Source organism: Sinohyriopsis cumingii, chromosome 6 (assembly GCF_028554795.1).
Source record: "Sinohyriopsis cumingii isolate HCF-2022 chromosome 6, ASM2855479v2, whole genome shotgun sequence".
In the NCBI taxonomy this organism is placed as follows: domain Eukaryota; kingdom Metazoa; phylum Mollusca; class Bivalvia; order Unionida; family Unionidae; genus Sinohyriopsis; species Sinohyriopsis cumingii.
Genome location: NC_142966.1, coordinates 88774482 through 88797964, shown reverse-complemented (window position 1 = coordinate 88797964; position 23483 = coordinate 88774482). Strand labels below are relative to the sequence as shown.

The following is a 23483-nucleotide window of genomic DNA, read 5'->3' as shown; positions in this document are numbered from 1 at the left end:
TCAAGCAAAAAGTCAGAATCGAATTGACGACTTATTATTACCTGTGAAGAAGAAAAAAAACACAAATCAATGGATACCTGGGAACTTTATTACCTTTTGAACCACAGTTCGTATACGGCTTCTTGGAATCCTGTCGTCTGTGCTAAAGATGAACTCCCTCATCGCAAACCTAAAGACCATCAAGCTTACGTGATCAACACGGACGACAGTCATCTCCCAGGAACCCACTGGGTAGCCGTCTACTTTCCTCAAGAAGGATGTGTGGAATATTTCGATTCGTACGGATTGCCCCCTTTGGAAGACGATATCATCGACTTTATGAGAAGAAATGCTCAAACCACCCGATTCAATAACGTGAAATTACAAGGCACAGATTCTTTGGTGTGTGGACAGTACTGTGTGTATTTTCTGCATCATCGCAGCCTGGGCTATTCCTTAGAACATTTAGTGACTCATTTTGATCCTTGTTCTTCTGCTAGAAACGATGTGAAAGTAAATCGATGGTTTTGTGACCATTATGCTTATCTTTTGTCTCAAGCTAGAAAACGTAGTGTCCATCAATGGCCTAATGATTTCCAACAGTGGAAATCACAATTTCATTCACAACGTTGTCAGCCCTGTTTAAAGTAGATTGAAGAAAAAAATGTTAGTCATTTGAAAAAATATGGTTTGATGTTATAGTGTTAGATTATTGTTAAAAAATGTTAGAGTTGTTGTTTAGTGTTAAGTGATTTTTGAATAAAAAATGTTGTGTTTTGAAAAAAATGCCTTTGTGGTTTGTTTAGCTATAAGAATGTTGGATTGATGCTCTTTGATTTCTTACTATCCCTCTCATGACACTCACTGAACGTTGCGGCTCGAAAACCGTGTGGGGGATGTTTTCCTTCACGTCCGCGCTTTCACTATAAGAACCGGAGTTGTTTCCAGTCTAACCATCCATTGTCGACTCATCCTCCTAAGAAGATGTGTTCCAAACTAGCCAAGCTCAACGAAGCCTACGTGAATTTGCATAGGGTCAGACACAGTCTGATACCGAAGCCAGAAGAAATAGAGAATGTGAGAATGTTAAAAATCACTGAAGACCTGATAGAAGAGCTCTTCAGAGAAGAAGTGAACAGGGAAAAAGAAGAATGGACGGAGAAGTACAGACTTCAGAGACAGCAGCAACAGCAGCAACAACAGCAACAACAGCAGCAGCAACCTGAACCTGACAGAGGCTTTGTCGATTGTCGTATCGACACCAAAGAGTTCTTCTTCTCTTTCCGAAGAAGCAGACCTATCGCCAGAAAGTCTATCCTCAGAGGACATCGCATTCTTAGAAACTAAAAAAGAATGCCATAGCAAAACAAAAAAACAGCCCTTTTCAGGGCTACCCAATACTCTAGAAAAGAAATAACGATCGATTTGCCAATGTGTGTGTAGGTAGAGTAGTGTGAAAATAAACACTAACTCTTTTTAAAAATGTGAGGGTATGTGTTGGTGTGTTTGTGTTTGTAAGAGCTCAAGTAAGTTGGTGTGGATAGTAGATTAAAATGATGTTTGTTTGGCTGTTAGAGGTGTATATTTGGAGTTAGATTGGATTGCTTTGAGTATGTGGATAGTCTATTGAAGTGATTTATAAAAAAATTTTAAAATAGTGATGGGTAGCATAAAAAGTGAGTGAGTGTTTCTTTTAGGTCCGCGCGTTGTTGTTTTTTTTTGGTCATGATCTAGGTAAGATGAATTTTATGTTATTAGGGGGATGTTTTCCTTCACGTCCGCGCTTTCAGTATAAATTGAAACTCGTTCGGCAGTCCAGCTACCCTTGTTGATTGATCAACACCAAAAAATGAACGAGACTTGAGAAACTGTTGGAGCTTCATGTGCATCTGGAATATGCCAGGCGCATATTAAATGAACTGGCCGCGGAAGCCATTGTCGAGGAGGGAAGGATAAGAGAGGAGGAAAGAAGAAACAAAGAAGAGGAGGAGAGAAGATATAAAGAAGAAGAAGAAAGAAGATATAAAGAGGAAAGAAGAAACAAAGAAGAGGAGGAGGAAAAGGAGAGAAGAAGAAATTTCAAAATCCCAGAGAGCGAAAATTGGGATTCTGAAGCGACATATCCTGCCTCTGCTCTCTCCCCCCAAAAGGTAAAAAGTAACTGGGGGATAAGATGCGTATGTGGCGCCAGGCATGGAAGGTGCCACCATTAACCAGGTGTCCATGAAGTTCCAAACAAAACAGCCCTTTTCAGGGCTACCCAATACTCTAGAAAAGAAATAACGATCGATTTGCCAATGTGTGTAGGTAGAGTAGTGTGAAAATAAACACTAACTCTTTATTAATAGTGGAAGTGTATGTGTTTGTGTGTTTGTGTTTGTGTTTGTAACTAATAAAGTAAGTTAGTGTGAATAGTAGATTATGGGTTTCTTTATTGTTTCTTAGCGTAAGTGGAGAGTATAGTTTGGGTTATATTATATGAAATGAGAAAAGTGGGGATGTTTTCCTTTACGTCCGCGCGTTGTTGGGTCATGATCTAGGTAAGATCAATTTTATGTTTTTAGGGGGGATGTTTTCCTTCACGTCCGCACTTTCAGTATAAAACTAACAGTGTTGGCCATTGGAGCTCATTCTACGGAATAAGCAAACAAGAAGATGCCAGCAGCTTCAGCTTTATACAACGATCTTATGGGAAGTTGGTATTGGATGGTAGATGGATTGAGTGTAGCAGAAAGGGTTGAACAGGAATGGAGGTATGAAGTGACAAAAGACTTCGTCTCAAGACAAGTAAACAGCCTGCACTTAGCCGTAAACATCGTGAAAGAAATGATAGAGGATGAGGAGAAGAGAATCAGAGGTTTAATTAACCCATTGTATGTCAAAGTGGGTAAGTTAAAAGAAGCAATAGATCATGTGACAAGTGCAAGGTGCTTTTTAGAAGACGTTGTAGAATGGACAGATTGGTGTTTCGCAAAGTGGGGGTTAGAAAAACTTAAGAAAGCTGAAGAACTAATGAGGAATGTGCTGACCAAAGAGGTCAAGAAGATCAAAGAAAAGTGGTCCAATGAAAGAAAAGACGAAGAAAATAGAAGAAAAAAGGATGAATTCGAAAAACTGAACACAAACTGGATGAAAATCCAAGAGAAGTTCCGGGCCATGGGCCACCCGGACTGGCTGTCGGATACAGAAAAGAAGAAGAAAGGAATGATGGACAAATTAAGAAGATGGTGGAAAAAGTTAAGAAGATAAAAGAAGAAGAAGAAAAACCCAAAGGCCCTTTTCAGGGCCAGCCATATATCTCGAAAAGAGATAGCCTTTCCATTGCCTACCCCTTTTTTATTTCATTTTTTATTTTATTTTTTTATTTTATTTTTTATTTTTTTTAAAAAAAATAGAGTCCCTCCCTGTTTCAATTTTACATAGACCCTATACAGTCCCAAGGGTTTATGTCCATGTTAAATTTACATAGACCCTATATTGTCCCAGGGTTTTTGGCCATGTTAATTCCCATAGACCCTATATGTTCCCACGATTTTTCTCCATGTTAAATTTACATAGACCCTATATTGTCCCAGGGTTTTTGGCCATGTTAATTCCCATAGACCCTATATGTTCCCACGATTTTTCTCCATGTTAAATTTACATAGACCCTATATGTTCCCAAGGGGGTCTGTAATGATAAATCCCATAGACCCTATAATTTCCCCATTAACTACTTCCATGCGACCGTATTCCTGAATATTCGTATATTCCGAATTACTTGCTGCCATACGTAGCAGTCCCAAAACAATAAGTAAATTGTATTTTTCTGCAATTGACGATCAAATTATCAGTGTGGCTGAGGTTCAAACAGTCATGTAAGAAATTGAAAATCACAGACAATTGCGAGCACATTAAAAGAAACAATGCGGATTTTAGACAGAAATTAAGCCAAAAAATCCTTACATAGACAACTGCTTATCGATCGTAAACACATTATATCGCTGTGTGCGTATATTGATCGCTATCATAGACCTGCCCAAAGTATTACACTCGGCGGGACATTATTTTTCACAATCACTGCAGAGTAGTGGAAAGGCTGTCGTTTTGGTCTTTTGGAAATCTTGTGGTGCATTTATATGTATTCGCTGTTATTTTGTGTATACATGCGTATTTGCAGCTTTCTTTTATAACCAGTTGTACCAGACTCCAGATTTCCAATGTTATTTTTGTCACTGTTGGAAAGACGGTGCTCTGATAAGCTAATGTTTTCTACTAAATACCCCAAATCGTAACCACATGTACCAGAATCCAGATTTCCAATGTTATTTTTGTCACTGTTGGAGACACAGTTCTCTGATAAGCTAATGTTTTCTACTAACAAAACAAACAAATCGTAACCACATATACCAGAATCCAGATTTCCAACGTTATTTTTGCTAATGTTGGAGAGACAGTGCTCTGATAAGCTCATGTTGTTGTTTTTTTAACACTAAATCCGCTAAATAATGTTTGCAAAGGCATATGGCAAAGTTTCTCAATTTGGATTAAACTATAGAAATAATAAGTTTAATGCTCTGTACATCTGTATACACATGGAGTCACACACACACAAACACACACACACAGTATGGATATGTATATACAATCATACATACAGACAGACAGGATTCGAAAAAAACATTCTATGAGATGAAATGATGTTTGAAATATTTAGTTTTACACAGCTATTTCAGTATCGCTTGCAAAAGATCTATGTAAAATATCCGTAATCGACAAGAATGAATTTGCACATATTTTCCATATACTTATTTGGCCATTAATTGTAACTATCTTGCACACATACAAACTTTGTAAGGCAATCACTTACCAGTTCTCCAAGTAAGAAGTGGAACTTATGGATTTTAATTTTAGAGTCATTTTTCTGAAAAGAAAATATTAGATATTAGATATTTTATTAAATGATTAATGTTGTTGGAATGAGCTCATCAAATTCTTACAAAAAGACTTTTGTTTTCATAAATAAATGGCGTAAGATTCATGAGTCGAATTGTTTGCAAATGTATTTGTTTCACATTTCACATTTGTAAATGTATTTGCATCAAAAAGGATTTAATATGAAACTATGTATGAAGAGAGAGAGAGAGAGAGAGAGAGAGAGAGAATCTTATGCATCTTTGATATGCTTTTCAATACGAAAAGACAAAGTTGTGCTTTGTGATCGGCGATATCTTGTAATTCTGTAAAATGTTTCAGCAAACGAAAGTGGTAAAAGTGGCTCTCTGCAACACACTTAAAAATAATAATAAAAATACTTCAGTGACATTGTGATCCACCAACTCATTTCAAACTGAACAAAATAGTGAAAAAGCTTAAAAAAGTATAAAAAAATTGGAAATCTCAAATTAAAATTTAAAATAAAATAAAAGTCAAACTGTTGAATATCACCGTTTAATACCACAATATAATATTTCTGACCAGTCCTTAAAATCCCGATAAATCTGAACATTTATAAACTTCGAAAACCATAAATTTAAATTCAAAATTAAAAATAAAAATTGAAGAAACAAACATTTAATACCATGCTATAATAATAGCACACTATAACAATTAGGTACTTGCATAAAATGCATACAACAGAAATCATTTTTTCCTGAACCTAATATGTGGCTACATATAGCTACTACAGAAAATTCAGATATCTGCTAAACTGTCACTACTGCATCACCATTTAGAATCAGTTTTATACTGCTAACTTTACATACACCTATCTTAAGATAGTGAATATACAAATATTGATATTGTTGCCATCTGCATAATATTAATTGTTCATTTCTATTTTGTCTCATCAAAGTTTTGAGGTGATTCTACAGCAGTTATCTATATTTTATCATTCAGAATATTTGTAATGGTTCTCACCGTACCAATATTAAACAGTATCATTAAAAGTGATGTTTGATATATTTTGTATTACCTCAGTATTAATCTTCAGTGCAACGTTCTGAGATACTATTAATAGTATTATAGGTTACTGCATTTGTATGGGAAAATATGAACGAGTTTTTTGGATGGAATACTGCACGACCTTGGGAGTGAAGTATATCCATCCGACAAAACGAGTTCATATTTTCCCATACAAATGCAGTACCCTTTTTATTATATGCTCATTTTCTTATTCTACCTAAGGCTTAATTTTATAAACAAAATACACTACAAGAAACAACGTAAATGAATGTATGCCGTATTCCAAACTAAATACACAAGTGCAGATTTATCCTTACACAACAACATCATTATTAATGCGCACATAACTCCGCCCAGATAAATTCGAACTTAGTCGCGCGCTCGACATAACTTTCGAAAGAAAATGGCGTGTCTAGTTAATATTGAAATTTGGAGTCATATTGTGAATGAATGCGCATTGCAACAACTTTTCCATTTGATCTGGAATGAATATATTTTGGTATTTTGTTTAGACTCAACGAAAGTTTGTGATTTTGGACTGAAATACATCGGATTGAAGCGGCGCAGGAGAAGCGTGTTTACATCTGCAAGTGTGTTTGTTCTGTAATTGACTATTTGAAATCATTATGTGGGGAAAATATGAAGTGTTTCAATTGCAATTATCAAAAAGCCATTCTTATTACCAGCCAAACGAGACAGCTTATGCCTTTATAGCTTGCATGTTATTTGTAGGTACCAAGCAATTTTATGGAATCTGGTGTCTATCGCAAAATCTGAAACAATGTATCAAAAAGTTGAAGTGGAATGTAGCAAAACAGTTGGTATGTTGCAGTCCACGAAATATCTGCTTTAGTTCATTCAGAAACAAATTTAATCGACCAAAACGTATTGCGTCTTTTATGCGAATGTACATGATTTGTTTACAAAGTAGTTTCTAATACACTATTAGGAACACGTGTCCTGCGCGTGGGTGCAATATAAGGTGTGCAATATCGTAAAATATTGAACGATTCTGATAATGTAAAGTTAACGGAGAAACAAATGAGCATATAATAATATAAGTTAAAGCAATATAAAAATATTGAAATATTTTTTCTGAAAAACTAAATCCTAGTACTAATTAAAAAGAAATAGAATTTTAAGAAGATATAATTTAAAATTAATAAAAATTATTACTTGCTGTTTGGCAAAGTCTTTTTATTTAAATGAATCTATAACAATATTTTTAAAAAGCTTCTAAATGAATAAAAGATTAAAAATGAAAGGTAACAAAATAAAATTATTTTAAATTAAAATTGAAATCAAAATAAAAGATACAAAATAAAAATAAAATGGCAGTCAGTATTATTGAAAAGCTAAAACACAATTCAAAATGGAATAATATAAATGTGCACAAAAGATATTTTGAGACGGCAGTTTTATCAGCATGACACCCGCAGAATAAAATGACCCTCAAAGAACTAGAAGAATAAAAATGCAATCAAAGGTTTGGAAAAGAGCGTATTTATGACAATCTAAAATATTTAATTGCACAAAAGATATTTTTAGAAATAATCAAATATCAGTTATCGTTTCTAGCTTTAATGATGGTTCATATCCTCTCAGTAACATTTGGTATTAACATCAAAAATAATTAATCACAAAACTAAACTCATTACATCTGGATTTAAAACATTTCAAAATTACTTAGATATAATAATAATAATCGTCATGATGCCAGATATATTTGTGCGAGCTGTATACACATTTCTATTAAAGTAGAATAACTAGATATACAGGAAATGTTTTCTGGAATTAATTCTAAAGGTCACCGCATAATACGTGAAAATATAAAAATATTTAAAGAATTACCACAAAATACCAGTGCCATTTATTACCTATGCTATTTTTGAAATGTTAATAGCACAAGCTAAATTACAGAGCAACAACCGTGCAGTTTCTCTTACATAATTATGGTAGATAATAGAGAATTATAAAGAAGATCGAATGCCGATTAAAAATGTCTTACTAGCTTACTAGAAGAAACAGAAAAGAATATTGAAATTTTTAAAACACCTGTTACTCGTAAAATGAAAATTACAAGCAAAAACAATCTAATACAAGAAAACGCGTGTCTAAATTGTCCTTATAATAATCTTGAAGCAAAAATAAAAAATTACTGCACCTTTACTGGAAAATATCGATATGCAATTCAAACCCATTGTGCAAAAAATTATGAATCTTATAAAATACAATACCTTTTGTATTTCAAACTTTTTTAATATATATTTATCATGGTCATTTATGTCAGCAGCAGGAAAATCATGACAAGGTAAAATTACATGTATTCTAATATAATATTGATAATTATCTATGCTTTGATGTTGACACTTTCAGATTTTAGGCGTGTGGGCAGAAAAGCCCTTTTACAAGAAATATAGGCTTTGTTTAATTTCAGGATGTGTCTGTGTGTGTTATTTTTAACGTAGCTTTAAAACTATTTCAATCATATCGCTACGATGTCTGCAGTGTAGCAGTTTATAGTAATAAATAGCACTGGGACATAATGCATGATGTCCCAACCAGTCAAAATATCTTGACGCCAGGTAAACCAATCCGAACACTAACCTCTTAATTCTGACCGCCTAACGAGGCACCTGTTAGTACCATTTTTATAAGCCTTTGGTATGACCCGGCCGGGTTCGAACACGCGACTTCCCGCATATTAGGCAGATGGAATTCCATCGTTGGAATGAACAACGGACAGCTCATTTACATCCCAATCGAAATCCCCAAAAAATATCACTGTTACAACAAAAAGTACAGTTTTTAATGAGTCGTACCAATTTGTCAGAAATTGAAAATATCGCAATGGTGCGGCCCAATCTTGCTGAGGAAACAGCTAAACCGAATCTGAAAGATTTTAGTGTCATGATGACAATTCATACCCACCCCTTTAACCGAGACGCACGCAGCCATACGGATGCAAGAAGACGACGCACGAGAAGTCTTTCAAACGCCGTCTGCAACCCTACGTTGTAAGATGGCATTGTCCTTGTAAAATCCTTTCTCCTCTCCCCAACGAGAAGAACGCAAAGCTTGGAATAAAAATTCATGACGACCCCTTTTCGGAAGTCATAAAGAAAGAAGTGTAACCAGAAGTGAAAATAGAAAGCAAACAAGCGACAAATTTACCAACACCACCACCATCCTCTGGACCTACTTTTATGGCATGTTGGACACGCCAATCAGTTTCCAAACACCACGAACAAAAGAGTAGCAACGGTGAAATTGTTTCGTGTCAGCTTCATCCTCCCGTCTGTATATTGGAAGACACAAACGGCAAAGTCTTAAAAGGAACTATTAATTGCCCTAGTTACAACGAGTGACTGAAAGAGAAGGCGACGTTTACAACATTCAATGTAAACGCCGAATCGAAGAAGGATGTCCCCGAGTTTTGAATCTTGGATTGCCGCGTAGCAAGTCGTCGACTACAACAGGATGTAACCATCATGTCGTTCATTACAGTATCAGCGACCGCTCCTTCTCAGAGATTTTCTCTTCAATATCTACAAAAGAATCCATGTGGTTGTGGTTCAGAGAACGTGTGCCTGACATGCAAATCGTCTTTTTCTACCAAATCCTTGTGATGTATTGTGTAATCGGACACGCCATCGCCAGTCTGAGTTCGCAACAAGGGGACAAACATTTATGAACAATTACTCAGCAGCTGCGTTGGCTTCTTTCTTCCCAATCTTTCTTTGAAATATTTAAGCAACAATGGTAGACTTGCAGCCAGTGCCAGTCACCACCAAGAACAACATCAGCAGCAGCCCTATTTTACAACCTTTGGAAACTTCTTTGACATGGAGTGACTCCAAAGAAAGTAGATCCACTGAATTATGAACAACCAATTTTACCTACCTTTAGTTCAATGGATGTGTTTCCAAAAAAAACTTTGTGTTGTTTCACCTTGGAAGATATCATGAATCCCAATCAAATCCTAAAAATCGCCGAAAATCAATAAACTTTTGTAGTCGACATTCTGAACGAACAAGTGCAAGAAATGTTCAAAAATGATCCGACGGTTTACGACTACGAAAAACCGTCACATCACAATCGGGATTCGCTTGTCTATACCCGAAAATTCATGTATGGTATTAAGTTCATGATCATCTTCTGGTGTAAGGATTGCTTCCATGTTATTCGGTAAGTTTAGCAAAACCATGACAAAACATAACAAGACTATCAAGATAGAGTATCATAAAGTTCCACACTGTCTGTACATGAATTTGTAGGATGAAAACAAATCTCTGGCCATTACATTATGTCCTGAGTTGTATTTGCTTCTGACTCCAAAGAAGGAAATCCATAACAACGTGCAATTCTTCAAATATTTGTGTAACCTATCGATTTGAACGAAGGAATGAATTTGAAGTTTGTGTACTACGATGTAGTGGCATACTAGGTGGTGAAAAACACAGCCGCGCAGTTAGTGAATCAGTTCATTCAAAGCAAATTCTAACTTTCAAAACGTCATCATCAACAAACAAAATCACAAAAAAGCTTTCGTCAAAACAGATAAATATATGTTGCTTCAAACTGGAAAAGACCTTTTGGGTCGCCAAAAGACCCATATAAATGTGATGCACGCTGCTGATCAAGCTATTCCTTCCTCCTCTATGCCCTAGCAAGGACAAGGCAGAAAGATACGTCTGCACCACGTCAGAACTCATAAACACATAGTGAGAGAGGCTGAGAAAAGAACAACCAGAGAGTTAAAGGTTTTTGATTCCTAACAGACAATGATGCACCGGGATTCTTCCGAATGTTCCAAGTGAAAAACGAATCAGTTTGCCATGCCACCCACTTCATATACATGTTGAAGATACAAGAATCTCCAATGGGTAGAATCTCATCCCGCCTTGCCTTTGAACACATTAGCCCCTTTATAATTTTAAATCAATGGACATACCGAAGATTAAATTTATCTGAATAGAAGTTACTTGTACCTGAATTTCAAATTTCTCAAAGTGGACAACACTAATCCATGTGTAGATGGCAGAGTAGCTTCCGTTAACAATTTCATGGATTTATTGTTCAGCGTAGTAGATTTGTACTTGAATAATAAACTAGTCAGCAACCATCGTGGATACGTACCCTCATCAAGCGTACGTAGGAGATCCCTTGACTTTCAGAAAAGAAGACAAGAACACTCAGCCGTAGTATAGAAATCTGATATGTTGGAGAAGTTCAACGTGACAAAACTGCTTACCGATGGCGATGACGATCCTTGCTATACTGGATTTCGCAACCGTGGAATCAAAATAAAACAAGGGAGCAGTTCAGAACTGATGTTTAGTTTGCATTTGGACATGTGGTTGCCAGACAAGTATTTATTGAACGGGGATGATGTCCGGGTGATTCTGAATCTACGTTGTACCGTTTTCCATTTGATGTCTCACACTAACGAGTACAAAACCGTTATCTACGAAGGCCGACTCTATGAACACCGTGTAGAAGTGTTACCCAAAGTGGGAAGTGGGAAACGACATCAGTCACATTTTGAGCAGAACTACAGCCAGGTGTCCGATACGACGCATGGAAGTGAAAACTTTCACACTGACTCTAGCCTCCAATACAAAATAAAAAATAATTATTTCGGTTACGTTAGCAGTTCAGCCCACAGCGGAGGCATCAATCAAACTCCTTTCGAATTTCAACACTACAATGGGTCCAAGATAGAAGACAGTAGAGATGACCAGACCTTGTGTACCAGACCCTTCGAACTTACAAAAACATTTCCATCCTCTAAAATCGGGGCAACTTCGTGCGGAATTTCAGTTTGTTACAATTCTACTCAACACAGTCAACATCATCTTGTATACCATCTTGTATACAGAATTGACAATACTCTGGAAATCAACAGTTTGAGAGAAGTTAGTATAGGCTATTAAAAGAAGCTGGAACTTGTTATCGAGGATGTCTTTGAAGCGATACTGTCTTTGAAGCGATACAAGAAGAAAAAGGAAACTAACCTACAGTAAAGAAAAGGCAAATATGAAGATACGGCCCAATGAACAAGATCGAACGTCAGTCTTCTTTTTTGCTAACGAGCTGGCATAAAAATAATTAGATGGCTCATTCTTGACGACTATAAAAATGTGGAGAATATTCAAAATTTAAGATAAAGAGTCAGGAAGAAAAGTTGTTCATGTGATATCAAGAATTGTGCGAAGATCACAACACTCCACTGAGTTGTCTGGAGATCCAACGCATCGATGCTTTCTTGAGACACAGCAAGGATACATAGCATGGTAAATTAGCTTTCTTGGCAGGCATTTAAGAAAACTCAGACGTGATTTGATCAATTTAAATTACCTTGTAATTCCTATTATCTGAATCATGATTAGTACCCGTGAACTAAATGGATAACAAAAAGGAAAGATTACAAGGAACAGATTATATGATGTGGACAATATTGTTTATAATTTTCTTCATTCTTGGATATCCGTTAGAATATTTAACTACTTGTTTTGATAGAGACTATTATTGAAAAAAACGATACAGTAGAAAGATGATTATGTGAACATTACAGTTATATTTTGTCTTTAGCTTGATGTGCATCAATGGCAAAATGATCCATATCAGTGTTTGACGAAGACGTTGTCAACCTTGTAAATATGTTCCTGTTTAAAATGGTCTAATGTTTGATTTGTATTTTCTATGTTGGTGAATGAATATGTTTTTCTTTTAAAAAATGGTGTATGTTAGTTTTTTTTAAAAACTAATTGACACTATAAATATGGTCTTTTATTTTGTATCACCCTGAGTAATACTATCAAAAGCATTTCCAAATCAGAGGGATGTTTTTTGACGTACGCGCTTTACGCATACCGGAAGAAAGTTTTAGTAGATTTTATCTTCAAGCTTACTCTGGTGATATTTTACTGGAAAAAAAAATGGCGTTTCCCTACTGAACGATACGATTTTCTAAGTGGGATATATTTTTTAATATGTACTATAAAAATGAAATTGTGATATTTGTATCGTAATGTCAATTTTCTGTTTCAGAATTTTAAAAGTAGAAAATGTTTTTTTTTCTTCTGTTTTACACACGCACATACACAGACACACTATAGTTTCTTATAAAATGATTTCAGTTGAAATCCTAATGGTATATGTGTCCGTTTCAAGATACCTTTCCAAAAACGTGACCAGTTGTCACTGTCACGTGTGTTTTATAATTTATTTTTACCCTTGTAACTTAAACAAAAACACACAGAACGATTTTTCTTCCATATTTAAAAATAAACCTTGAGTTGATTGGTGCATGTCTGGTATCTTATTTTGACAACGCAATGTGTCAAGGAAAAATCTAACGTTCGATCTACCGAGAAGAAAATAGCAGCACACAACAGGCCTCAGCTTGCAGTATAAGAATACCTTGAGTATAACACACACCATTCTGCAATCTCGTTGTAGAGCCATAGTATGCATTTAGGGGATAAAAATTGAACAATGTTTAACCTATTTTCTCACAGACGCTTTAAGGGTGTAATAGAAAAATACTTTGTTTTGGTGCTATTTTCTTCAGTCCTTGGTCTACGGAAACGTTGCAACAGTGAAACCCGAAGGCGTGTGCTGCTAAATATATCTCTTAAATTTTAGAATGGGTATAAAGCACCTGCTTCAGCAGTCTGTCGCCAATAAATATAACCCTAGCCTTTAATGAAATTGATGTATGAAAACAATTACCAATGAACATTTCTCACCTAGAATGTATCGTTGTCATCAGAATCTCATGGTAAACTCATGCTAATATTTTATTGTCCAATAATACCTATAAAAATTAACAGAACCAAAAAATTGTGCCTTCGTTTCTGACTTTTAGGACCTCTCCATCGCTGTCTTTCTATCTCTCTCTATCTCTCTGTCTCTCGTCTCCGGACTATAGTACCGTCCCTTCTACCTTCAGTCAATATTATTTGTCGCCTTTTTTCTGTATATGTACTTTGGCTGACATGGCTTTATGTAATTATTTTACAAAGCATTATATTGCACTGTTTTTATGTTCTAACAGTTCTGTATGGCGTCCAAAAGTTAAAATGACAGCTTTATTTTGCTGAAACAAAGTCTCAGAACAATGCATTTAATCACTTCATAAAATATGTATTGCTTCAGTAAAGTATGATTTTAAATGAATCAGGAATTTTCTCATATTGTGCGTCGCGTCGGTCATTATGAAGTTCACTGCTCCATATTATGAAGCTATCAAAACAATGGTCAGTAACCACAATTTTACCAAATGACCGCTTTAAAGGCCACCATAGCTGCAATCTGGTCAGACTCTTTAGAGAAACTGTATTCATCAATTACAATACGGTGCGTCTATCTTGTGAAAGGATCATGTCGATAAATAAATACAAACACTCAGATTGTCACAGACATGCGCACAAACCAACGCTAAACAAGGACGGGGGCCGTTACAACCTGCCGCATATATGTAACAATCTGTTAACATCGCTCACCATTCCACCGAGCGATTTTAACAGTCAGTAGGGATCACATCATTCTGCTGATGAAGTCCTTAAAGTAAGGACGAAAGCTTCCGGTTAGCTGTCTCTATTTATTGTGTATGTAATTGTTGTTGTTGCTGTTGTTGTTGTTGTAGGGTTAAATGCCATTTTTCAGCACAAAATAGACTATGCATGGCGGCCAGTATAACTGGTGAAGGAAGAACACTGGAAAACTCCGGAAAGAAGCACGATCCACGGGAACTTACTGGCCAGTTTTCTCACGTACCATCGTTAGCCGAGCCTGACATATGTAATTGAAAAGTTAAATATATTGTCAAATATGAATACTACTACACAGTTAAGCTTTCACCACATTTTCATCCACTTCTGTGTTTGTGCTTTTTTTAACCAATTAAAAAGTAATAGATTTTTTAATCGTGGACTGACATCCATTTTGTGATGCCATTAATCGTTGACTGAATAACACCCATTTTGTGATGCCATTACTCGTTGACTGAATAACATCCATTTTGTGACTGAATAACATCTGCAGCTAATATCTCTTTAATAAAAGTATATCCTTTTACACACATGACGTTATACGAAATATTGTATATCTAGATCAACGCCTTTCTTCAAGCATACGTTTTCATTTTTAATATAGTTTAATCCATTTTGATCTTTTCCCTACAAACGAAGAATATTAGAATGGAAATAAAAAAAATAGAAAGAATATTACACAGAAGACGTCAACACACACATAACTATTGAGTAACCCGAGGCTCTTGACTTTTCATTTCAATTTATTACGATGGAAAATAAAAATTAAAATTAAAATACATTTACCACTAAAAGAATAGTTTCTTCCGCCCTTTTCATTGGTAGATCAAGAAATACTCGAATTTCTTTGGTGTCCTCTCTTACATGTATTTCCTTCAATATTGTGTGGCAGTCAAGTGGATCGGTTACCCTCTTGACGTCAATATCAAGTGCAAATTCTCGTTGGTTGAGAGCCTGAAATAGTTGCTGCAGGCGAATCAACCCTATGAAGAGAGACAGTAATTTAATTTAACGAAACAGCTAATTCAATAATTTGTAATAGCACAGTCAATATCTAAACGGCTGTCTGGAATACTGCAACTGGAAGCAATCTACACTGATATTAGTGTAGCATGGCTTCCGTTTTATTGATTATTTGAGTTTGTCTGCCTTTTATTTATAACAGTCAACAGTGTCATACCAAACAACTTTACGACAGCAAAAATAATTAAAAGTTTTTTCTGTCAAATGTAACATTTAAATTATATTTCATTTCCAAATTCTTACCATATTTTGCATCGCATTTCTATGTGGCAAGCTTAAATAACAATGAGCTAAATATTAACGTGCTGAATATTTTAAGTCCTTTGCTACAGATGAACACAAATGTATTGAACACATGCACTGAAGATATTCGGGAAGGGTCCTGCTTATTCCAGCTTGCTTGGCACGGCTTGAAACAATTGAACCTAGTGAATTTAAGCTATGAAACTCGGCTTTTAGATGGGGGTAATAACAGACTTGGAATGCTGGAAACCTAAAGAAGAAACTTCTGGGTTTCACCAGTATAATGATTCTACTATGCGGTTAATTCTGACTTGCTACATTGACCATGATGAATGAGGGAGGGGAGATTGAAACAAAGTCGTTGGCTCTTCATCTCTCATCAAGTAAAGAGAAATTCACACTTACTTTTATATACTTATCATATTTGGATTGACGATCATTTTTTTAAATACTAAATCATCTGCTGTCTGAAGAACACAACTGATAAAAAGTACTGTATATGCACGCTTAGGTATCTGAAATAGCTCAGACTGCTTTATATTTGTCTGTTCTTCAAATTATTATTTTCTGAAAATACACTTATGAATTTTAAAATATAATAAACATAGAAATATTTGTTTGTTATTACTTTTTTGATATTTACTCTAGGGCTCAGAAAGTGAAAATAATCATGCAGAGATAGTAATCTCCTTTAAGACATATCAGAAGTAAAGTCTGACTTGGTGAACTCCAACCCAAATCTTCCCTCATGTTTCAGTTATAACTTAAGTCCAAATTTCAGATCCTTTAATCCGCCTCAATGAGATGCATATTCCTTATTTGATATTTAAAGATTATCACTTGGCAAAATGCAAGGAATACCATTTTCTTTCAGTTTTAGACCTTGTGCAAAAATGCGAAACTCCAGAGCAGAAAAAACAATGTATTCTAAATTTGGCTAAAAACCAAACATTCTTAAGGTCTCACTGGATAGTTTCGTATTTTAACACCTCCCTAATGTTTAAGATAGAAGACATGAACCTAATTATGATAAGCCTAGCATTTACAAATTCCCACATAAGCTAAATCTGTAATGTGGTTTAGATTTGCTTTGAGTTAGACTTGAAAATGGGTTGGCTTGTTTGGTGACTGCCTGTCACAGTTAAACTAACAGTGGAGATCAAATACGGAACTTGGGCTGCAAATGAACAGCCGACTTGGCTTACGTATGTACGTATGTCTGCTACAAAGGTATATATCTAAAAATCTAAATGGTTAAAGGGTGATGAAAAGTATGCTAATTTGTTAGAATACTGGTGAAGTTTATTCATGCATAAGGCACATAATGATTCTTTTAGCCGCCTTGTTACAGGAAAATATTCAAACTAATTCTTTGCTGTAACAAATGAATGCAAAAAGAGGGGATGGTGGCAGCGTTGGTTCAGTATAAAAGCCACCAGTTGTATACGTAATTAACATGATTGCAATTCCAAATCTCACAGGCATGATTTCTACAAAAATCATTAGTTTGTTTTTATTTTTATCTTCAGTGTAAAATTATTCTCATTTATCTGCAATAAGTCATTGTTGGATGAAAATTCGCCAGATCTTAAATAAAGCTATGCTATGGAAACCAACGAAGGACTGGCAATCAGGATACACAACTCTTCTAAATAACACGTGAAACGCGTTATTACAAATCAGCTTGACAAATCTGATCATAATCCAGCAAACCTTGGTAAAGTTATGCTACGGATAACTAAGTCATAATGATATTCAATAATGGAGCGTAAATGTTGTCGATATATGAAAATCGTCCCATCATTATAAAGATCAATGCCAAATTCGGCGAAGTCCAACAATCTGTGGTAAAGTTAAACTTCATAAACGAAAAATAGGAAGAGATGAAATCAAGGTATGCCACCCCTAGAAATTATTCCAGAGAAAGCTTGAACTGAAGCTCCTTTATGAATGTAAGAATGCATCTGTGCGTGAATGAAGTGTCCATATATTTATTATACGAAATCTTACCTTCGTCTGAGTCGTAAAGGTACAAGATGTTTGACCACTGATACTTCAAAATGATGTCAAGAAGACCGTTTACATATAGGGGTCTCATAAAGAGCTGGAAGGGTCCATTATTTGTCCCATTCTGGGGCATACTCAATGCCAGAAACGGGACCCTAAATGTGTTGCTGTAGGACTGTATGGTAGATAAAGCAGAGGTGTTTGATACTCCGAGGATCCCGTACACTCCTTTTTGTAACAGTAAGCATACTGAAAAAAAAACAACTTGTGATATGTAAAATAAAGAGACAATGTTTAATGCATATTATAATAATAAGCCAATGTATAAATGTACAAGAATTTACTTGTCATGTATGTATGTATGTATGTATGTACGTATGTATGTATGTATGTATGTATGTATGTATGTATGTATGCATGCATGCGTGTGTGTGTGTGTGTGTGTGTGTGTGTGTGTATGCATGTATGTATGTATGTATGTATGTATGTATGTATGTATCCATGAACGTTTATTTAGTTTATATATGCATTTCTAAATTCACCTTTACAATGTTCAAGGGGCCCAGAGTGGCCGAGTGGTCTAAGGCGCTCTCCGTTACGGATCATTGCCATCTCACCTCTGTCTGCGTGGGTTCGAGTCTCGGATTCCGCCAATGTGGGTATGTGAGAAAGCTTGCCAGTAGCTTCTCGTGGGTCGGTGGTTCTTTCCGGGGTTTTCCCCGGTTCTTCCTCCAACATTAATACTGGCCGCCATGTGTGGCCTATCGTGTGCTGAAAAATGGCGTTAAACCTTACAACAACAACAACAACAACAACAACAATGTTCAATTACTCGTCATCGATGAGAATCCATAAACGTCCCATTAACTTGAAGGCTGAGAAGAACACACTCAAATGCAAAGACACTATTCTGCACTACTCAGTCATTTCATTTCTCTGATAATAAAACAAGTTATATTATCTTCATCTTAAATCCCTAAGTCTAATGTTCTGGATACTTTAGATGATTAATCAGGCTGGAGGTGTCAAAGTAACATTTAGAGACATCATAATTCTTTTTAATTTCTTTTTTGTTTTGCTTTTCTTTTATTCATAATTCTGATTGGGATGGTTGCCTTTGTTGCATTTGTGTTTAATTTTGTTTAGTATGATCATCTGATTGTCAGGTTTAGTATTCCATCATTCGACGTTTGTAACAAATTTTCGGGACATGGTGGAAGTTCAAAACATTTCAACAATTATTTTGTTTTAAATTAAGGTTCCAGTACAGCACATTTTTTAAAAATAGACCTCACCACACTGGTGTGTCTTTGTTTAATCCGCTCGTTCCTTTAAACAGATATTGAAACGCGAAAAGATAAACGATTATTGTAAGATTTAGTCATATTTCACTGCAATTCTTTGCAGCTAAATGCTACCGCATTTGTATAAAGATAACCTTCGTTCGAAGGTCAACAAAACTGACATCTTTACTCCTGAAAATAACCCTCTTGCAGACGATGGTAATCGTACACAAAGGTTTTAATTCGACTCCGGGAATTCGAAGCCGAAAAGCAACTTAAGGATACATGTCATTACCATGGCAACAGAAACACATGGAAATTATAAAATCAATATAATAACACGAGCGACAGTGATAGTGCCAATGGATTGAGTTTTGGGGGCGAGCTCAGACCGATATTCTCTTAGATTTCCAAGAACTTATATAGGGCAATACTGCCGCCCTCTAAAGGCACCGTATGGACGACTACATCAGAGGGCCGACGCGGTCAATAGCAGATAATACAAAACAATGCCATCAATTATAAAAAGGACCAGATACACGATTTTTAAACGCCAAAATGTGCTATAAAGATGAGAGTCTATTTATCTTTAAATAACTTTTGTCACAAAAACGTTTGTGTCGTAACTAGCGTTGTGAGAGATATGAAAGGATGAACGTACACTTTATTCTTTACAAGGCACAAATGATTTATTTATTTCAAAGAAAATTTACATCTTTACATATGAATGGTTTTTTACGGCATGTCAGCTTAATACTGTATATATATATATATATATATATATATATATATATATATATATATATATATATATATATATATATATATCACACTGGATTGTAATAGGCATTTAAGATTTGTATTGGGATAAGGAACTAAAACGTTAAAGATTGCATGTAACAAGAGTGATATTGATGGGTGCAATGGCGCTTTTATTGTTCTTTAAACTACCAACAAAATTGTGTTTTATCCTCTCGTTGTAACTAGCTTGAAATATCAAATTATTATGCTATTTCTTATAAACGTGTTTCAGTACATGCTTGGTAATGTGCATAATATGCTATCATTTAAATAATTAGTACTTACCGTTCATAGATCAAAAATATAATATCAAATCTGACTAAAAGTCAATGTTAGATCCATGCTGGACCAATAAATAATTATCATTTTACTTTTTTAAAAAAAAAAAGAAATTATTCAAAGCACACAAGAAATTTACAATTTAAGTTCATTCCTAAAAGTTTAGCTCATTCGTAATACATAAAGGGATGCAGGCTGTAAACCAAAAAAAGTGTCTTCGAAAAAAAGACTGCTTTGTCTCTACAAAGCTAAAGATTACTCATCTCTTTGAGAAACTTCAGGTAAAGGACGATATGAATCTCTTTCAGATGTCTTTGTTTTAGTCTCATTTTGCGTTGAATTTGTTTCATATTATTGTTACTAGTCTATGATATTTAAAAGTAGCATCCAAGTGAAGACCTATAAGCTTTGTAAAAGTAAACGGATAATTTGTTTCCCTAGAATACAAAGTGAAAATAACTCACGTTATTGCGAATTAAATCCTCCAATATAATCCTAGATTTACATAAATATAAAATTATAAAAGTTCTGAATATTCTTTAGTAACAGCAATGGGTGGGATGGACCTAAAAAAGATGACGGCCGATTTTTCGGGAATCCCTCATCAAGGCCAGTTTCGAAAAATGGAGGGCTAAAACAAATGTTGTTTTAGCCAAGTGGTGTTAACTCCTTAACCTATCCAAAGGCTAATCCGAAGCTTGTATGAGAGTGAAGGGGGATGGGGATCAACACACAAATTATCTGAGCGTAAAAAAATACCAAAAGCAAGTTCCCACCACACGGCTGATTGACGTTCGATATCTCTTACATCTTGGGTAATTATCATCTTTTCTTTTTTCCATTGCATAGGTTGCATCGTTGAGTGCGAATTTTTAGAGAATCAGAGAAGTTTTCTTTTTCCATTGTGCGTGAACACATCCCCTGGTGAACTGGTAAGTGCGAAATGAAATTTAAGAGATTCACAGAGCTCTCCAGACTGAATTTTAGTTTGTTAATTTATAATCAAACTTTACATTGTCAGAATCATGCAATATTACCCGATACTGAACTAGCGTTCAAATACACATATTCAGTTCACGTGCATAAAGGAAATACTTTCTATTGTAAACAAACAATGGATGCAGACGCCATCACTTTTGATTTGTACACAAATCATGTACACTCGCGTAAGAGGCGCTTTCCGTTGTGGTTGCTTAAATTTGTTTCTGAATGAACTAAAGAAGATGTTTCATGGACTGCCACATACCAGCTGATTTGGCACATTCCGCGTTAACTTTGTTGATACAATGTTTCGGATTTACGATAGCTATACAACAAGTCATTTACTATCTTCTTTAGCTGGTGATAAGAATGGAAAAATATTATACTTACAGTTTTACATCCTAAATTTCCTCAAAATATAGTTTCATAGTTCTGCAAATCCGAATTACATGAGCCATGTCATATTTTCTCAATTTTGATTACATATTCCAAAATTGTACTGTAATTTCGAACATAAGTGCAATAACATCCTCCTTACTGCACTCAAAATGAAATAAGCATTAATTTCTAAAGCGTCTTCTTGATAATTGCAATTAAAAGACTTCATATTTTTCCCACATTATGATTTCAAACATTCAATGACAGAAACAGAAACATTTGCAGATGTCAACACGCTTCTCACTCGCTTTTTCAGTCCGACGTATTTCATGTGGAATTGTCACATATAAATCTGGTCCATGATCACGAAATTTCGTAGAATCGAAAGAAATACCAAAATCTATTCATTCCAGATCAAATGGAAAAGTTGCTGCAATGCGCATTCATTCACAATATGACTCCAAATTTCAATTTTAGCTAGACACGCCATTTTCTTTCGAGCGCGAGACTAACAGCAAATTTATCTGGACGGAGTAATGTGCTCAGTAATAATGTTGTTGTTGTCTTATGATGAATCTACGCTTATGGATTAATTTAGAAGACGGTAGACATTCAGTTACTTTGTTTCTTGTAGTGTATTTTGTTAATATAATGAAGCATTAGGTAGAAGGAAATAAATGTAACATATAATAAAAAGGTTACTGCATTTGTATGGAAAAATATTAACTCGTTTTGTCGGATGGATATACTGCACTCCCAAGGTTGTGCATTATGTCCATTCGAAAATCTCGTTCATATTTTCCCATACAAATGCAGTAACCTATAAGTATTTGGAAGAATAAAAGAGACGTTATGTTACTGTAATACAGCAGAACCCTGTATATCTGCTTACTTTGTGATTTCCAATTAAATCGTTTCTGTATTAATAATAATGAGTGATTCTGCGCTTATAATGGAATCTGATACGGCCAAATTAGCTCGACAACGACTTGATGCAATTAAGAAGTATCTTCCAGTCCGTGATTATGTCAAGCGACAGTTACAACAACGCCAGGAACCGTTGGGGAATTTATATCCTGGACAAACAAGGGTGCGTTTTGAGTGTTTGGGCTCCCCCTGACCGATCCAGCTGCCTTGTCTCTGCCGGATATGGAATTAATAAGCGTGCTTAGCACAAATAAAACCTCTCCTCACGACCAATCAAAATAGCCCACTTGATGAGAATAAATCGTAATTAGGGCGGTTGATGCAGACTTTACATTAGTGTAGCTGGATCCATTCCCACTCGGTACAGCCTTACATTATGGTCGCTAGGGTCTATGAAGCCAGTCATATTCACTCAATATCTGACGGTTTAATTAAATAGTGCTCTTTAAGCACAGTAATGCGTACGGAATGTGGTATAATTCCGTCTTCCACGACAACTTCAATAATCCGTTTCGGATAGTAAACAAACGTGCATGCCCACATGGGCGATTACGTCTTCAGTTTAAATATGATGATGATGATGGACAATGCCCTCAATCGGGTGCTGATCGATTAAATTACCTAGGTGTACCACAGTGCGTGATCAATGAGATGTGAGGTAACAAAATAACATGATTATACACAATGCCCAACGTAGACCTGTAAGCGTCAGGGTGATAAAGTCACGATCTCCTGTTTATAAAATGGTCTACGGAGATGAATTCAGCGATATAGTTCAAGGTTTATTCAAAATAATAGTCCCAAAGATATTCTGATTGCAAAACAATTAGGTATGAAAGCTATTGGCACTATTAGTAATCTTGCTGGTAAAGCATTCTCGACGGTCAAAGACAGACTCGCATGATTAGTACAACGAAAGCCGCAACAGAATGCAAGCATTCCAACAAAACTAACCAGCCCCGAAGTAAGCATTCCAATATAACTACCAAGCATCGAAGTGATGCCACCAAGTCTCAGCAAAATTCTCGGCCTCGCAAGATATTCCGATGATTACTCAAGGTCCGCCGGTCCATCAATGATG

At 35.5% G+C, this 23483-nt stretch overlaps 1 protein-coding gene across 1 annotated transcript in view; it reads right to left on the bottom strand.

The window, feature by feature from the left end:
- The window catches only part of LOC149797401 (glutamate receptor-like), a 142985-nt gene that overhangs the window by 89080 nt on the left and 30422 nt on the right, over window positions 1-23483 (bottom strand). The window contains exons 3-5 of the mRNA XM_089962179.1: window positions 17757-18002; window positions 15267-15463; window positions 4829-4882 (exon numbers count right to left, since the gene is read on the bottom strand). Coding sequence (XP_089818305.1) covers window positions 4829-4882; window positions 15267-15463; window positions 17757-18002 — 497 coding nt within the window. The remainder of the gene's footprint in view (window positions 1-4828; window positions 4883-15266; window positions 15464-17756; window positions 18003-23483) is intronic.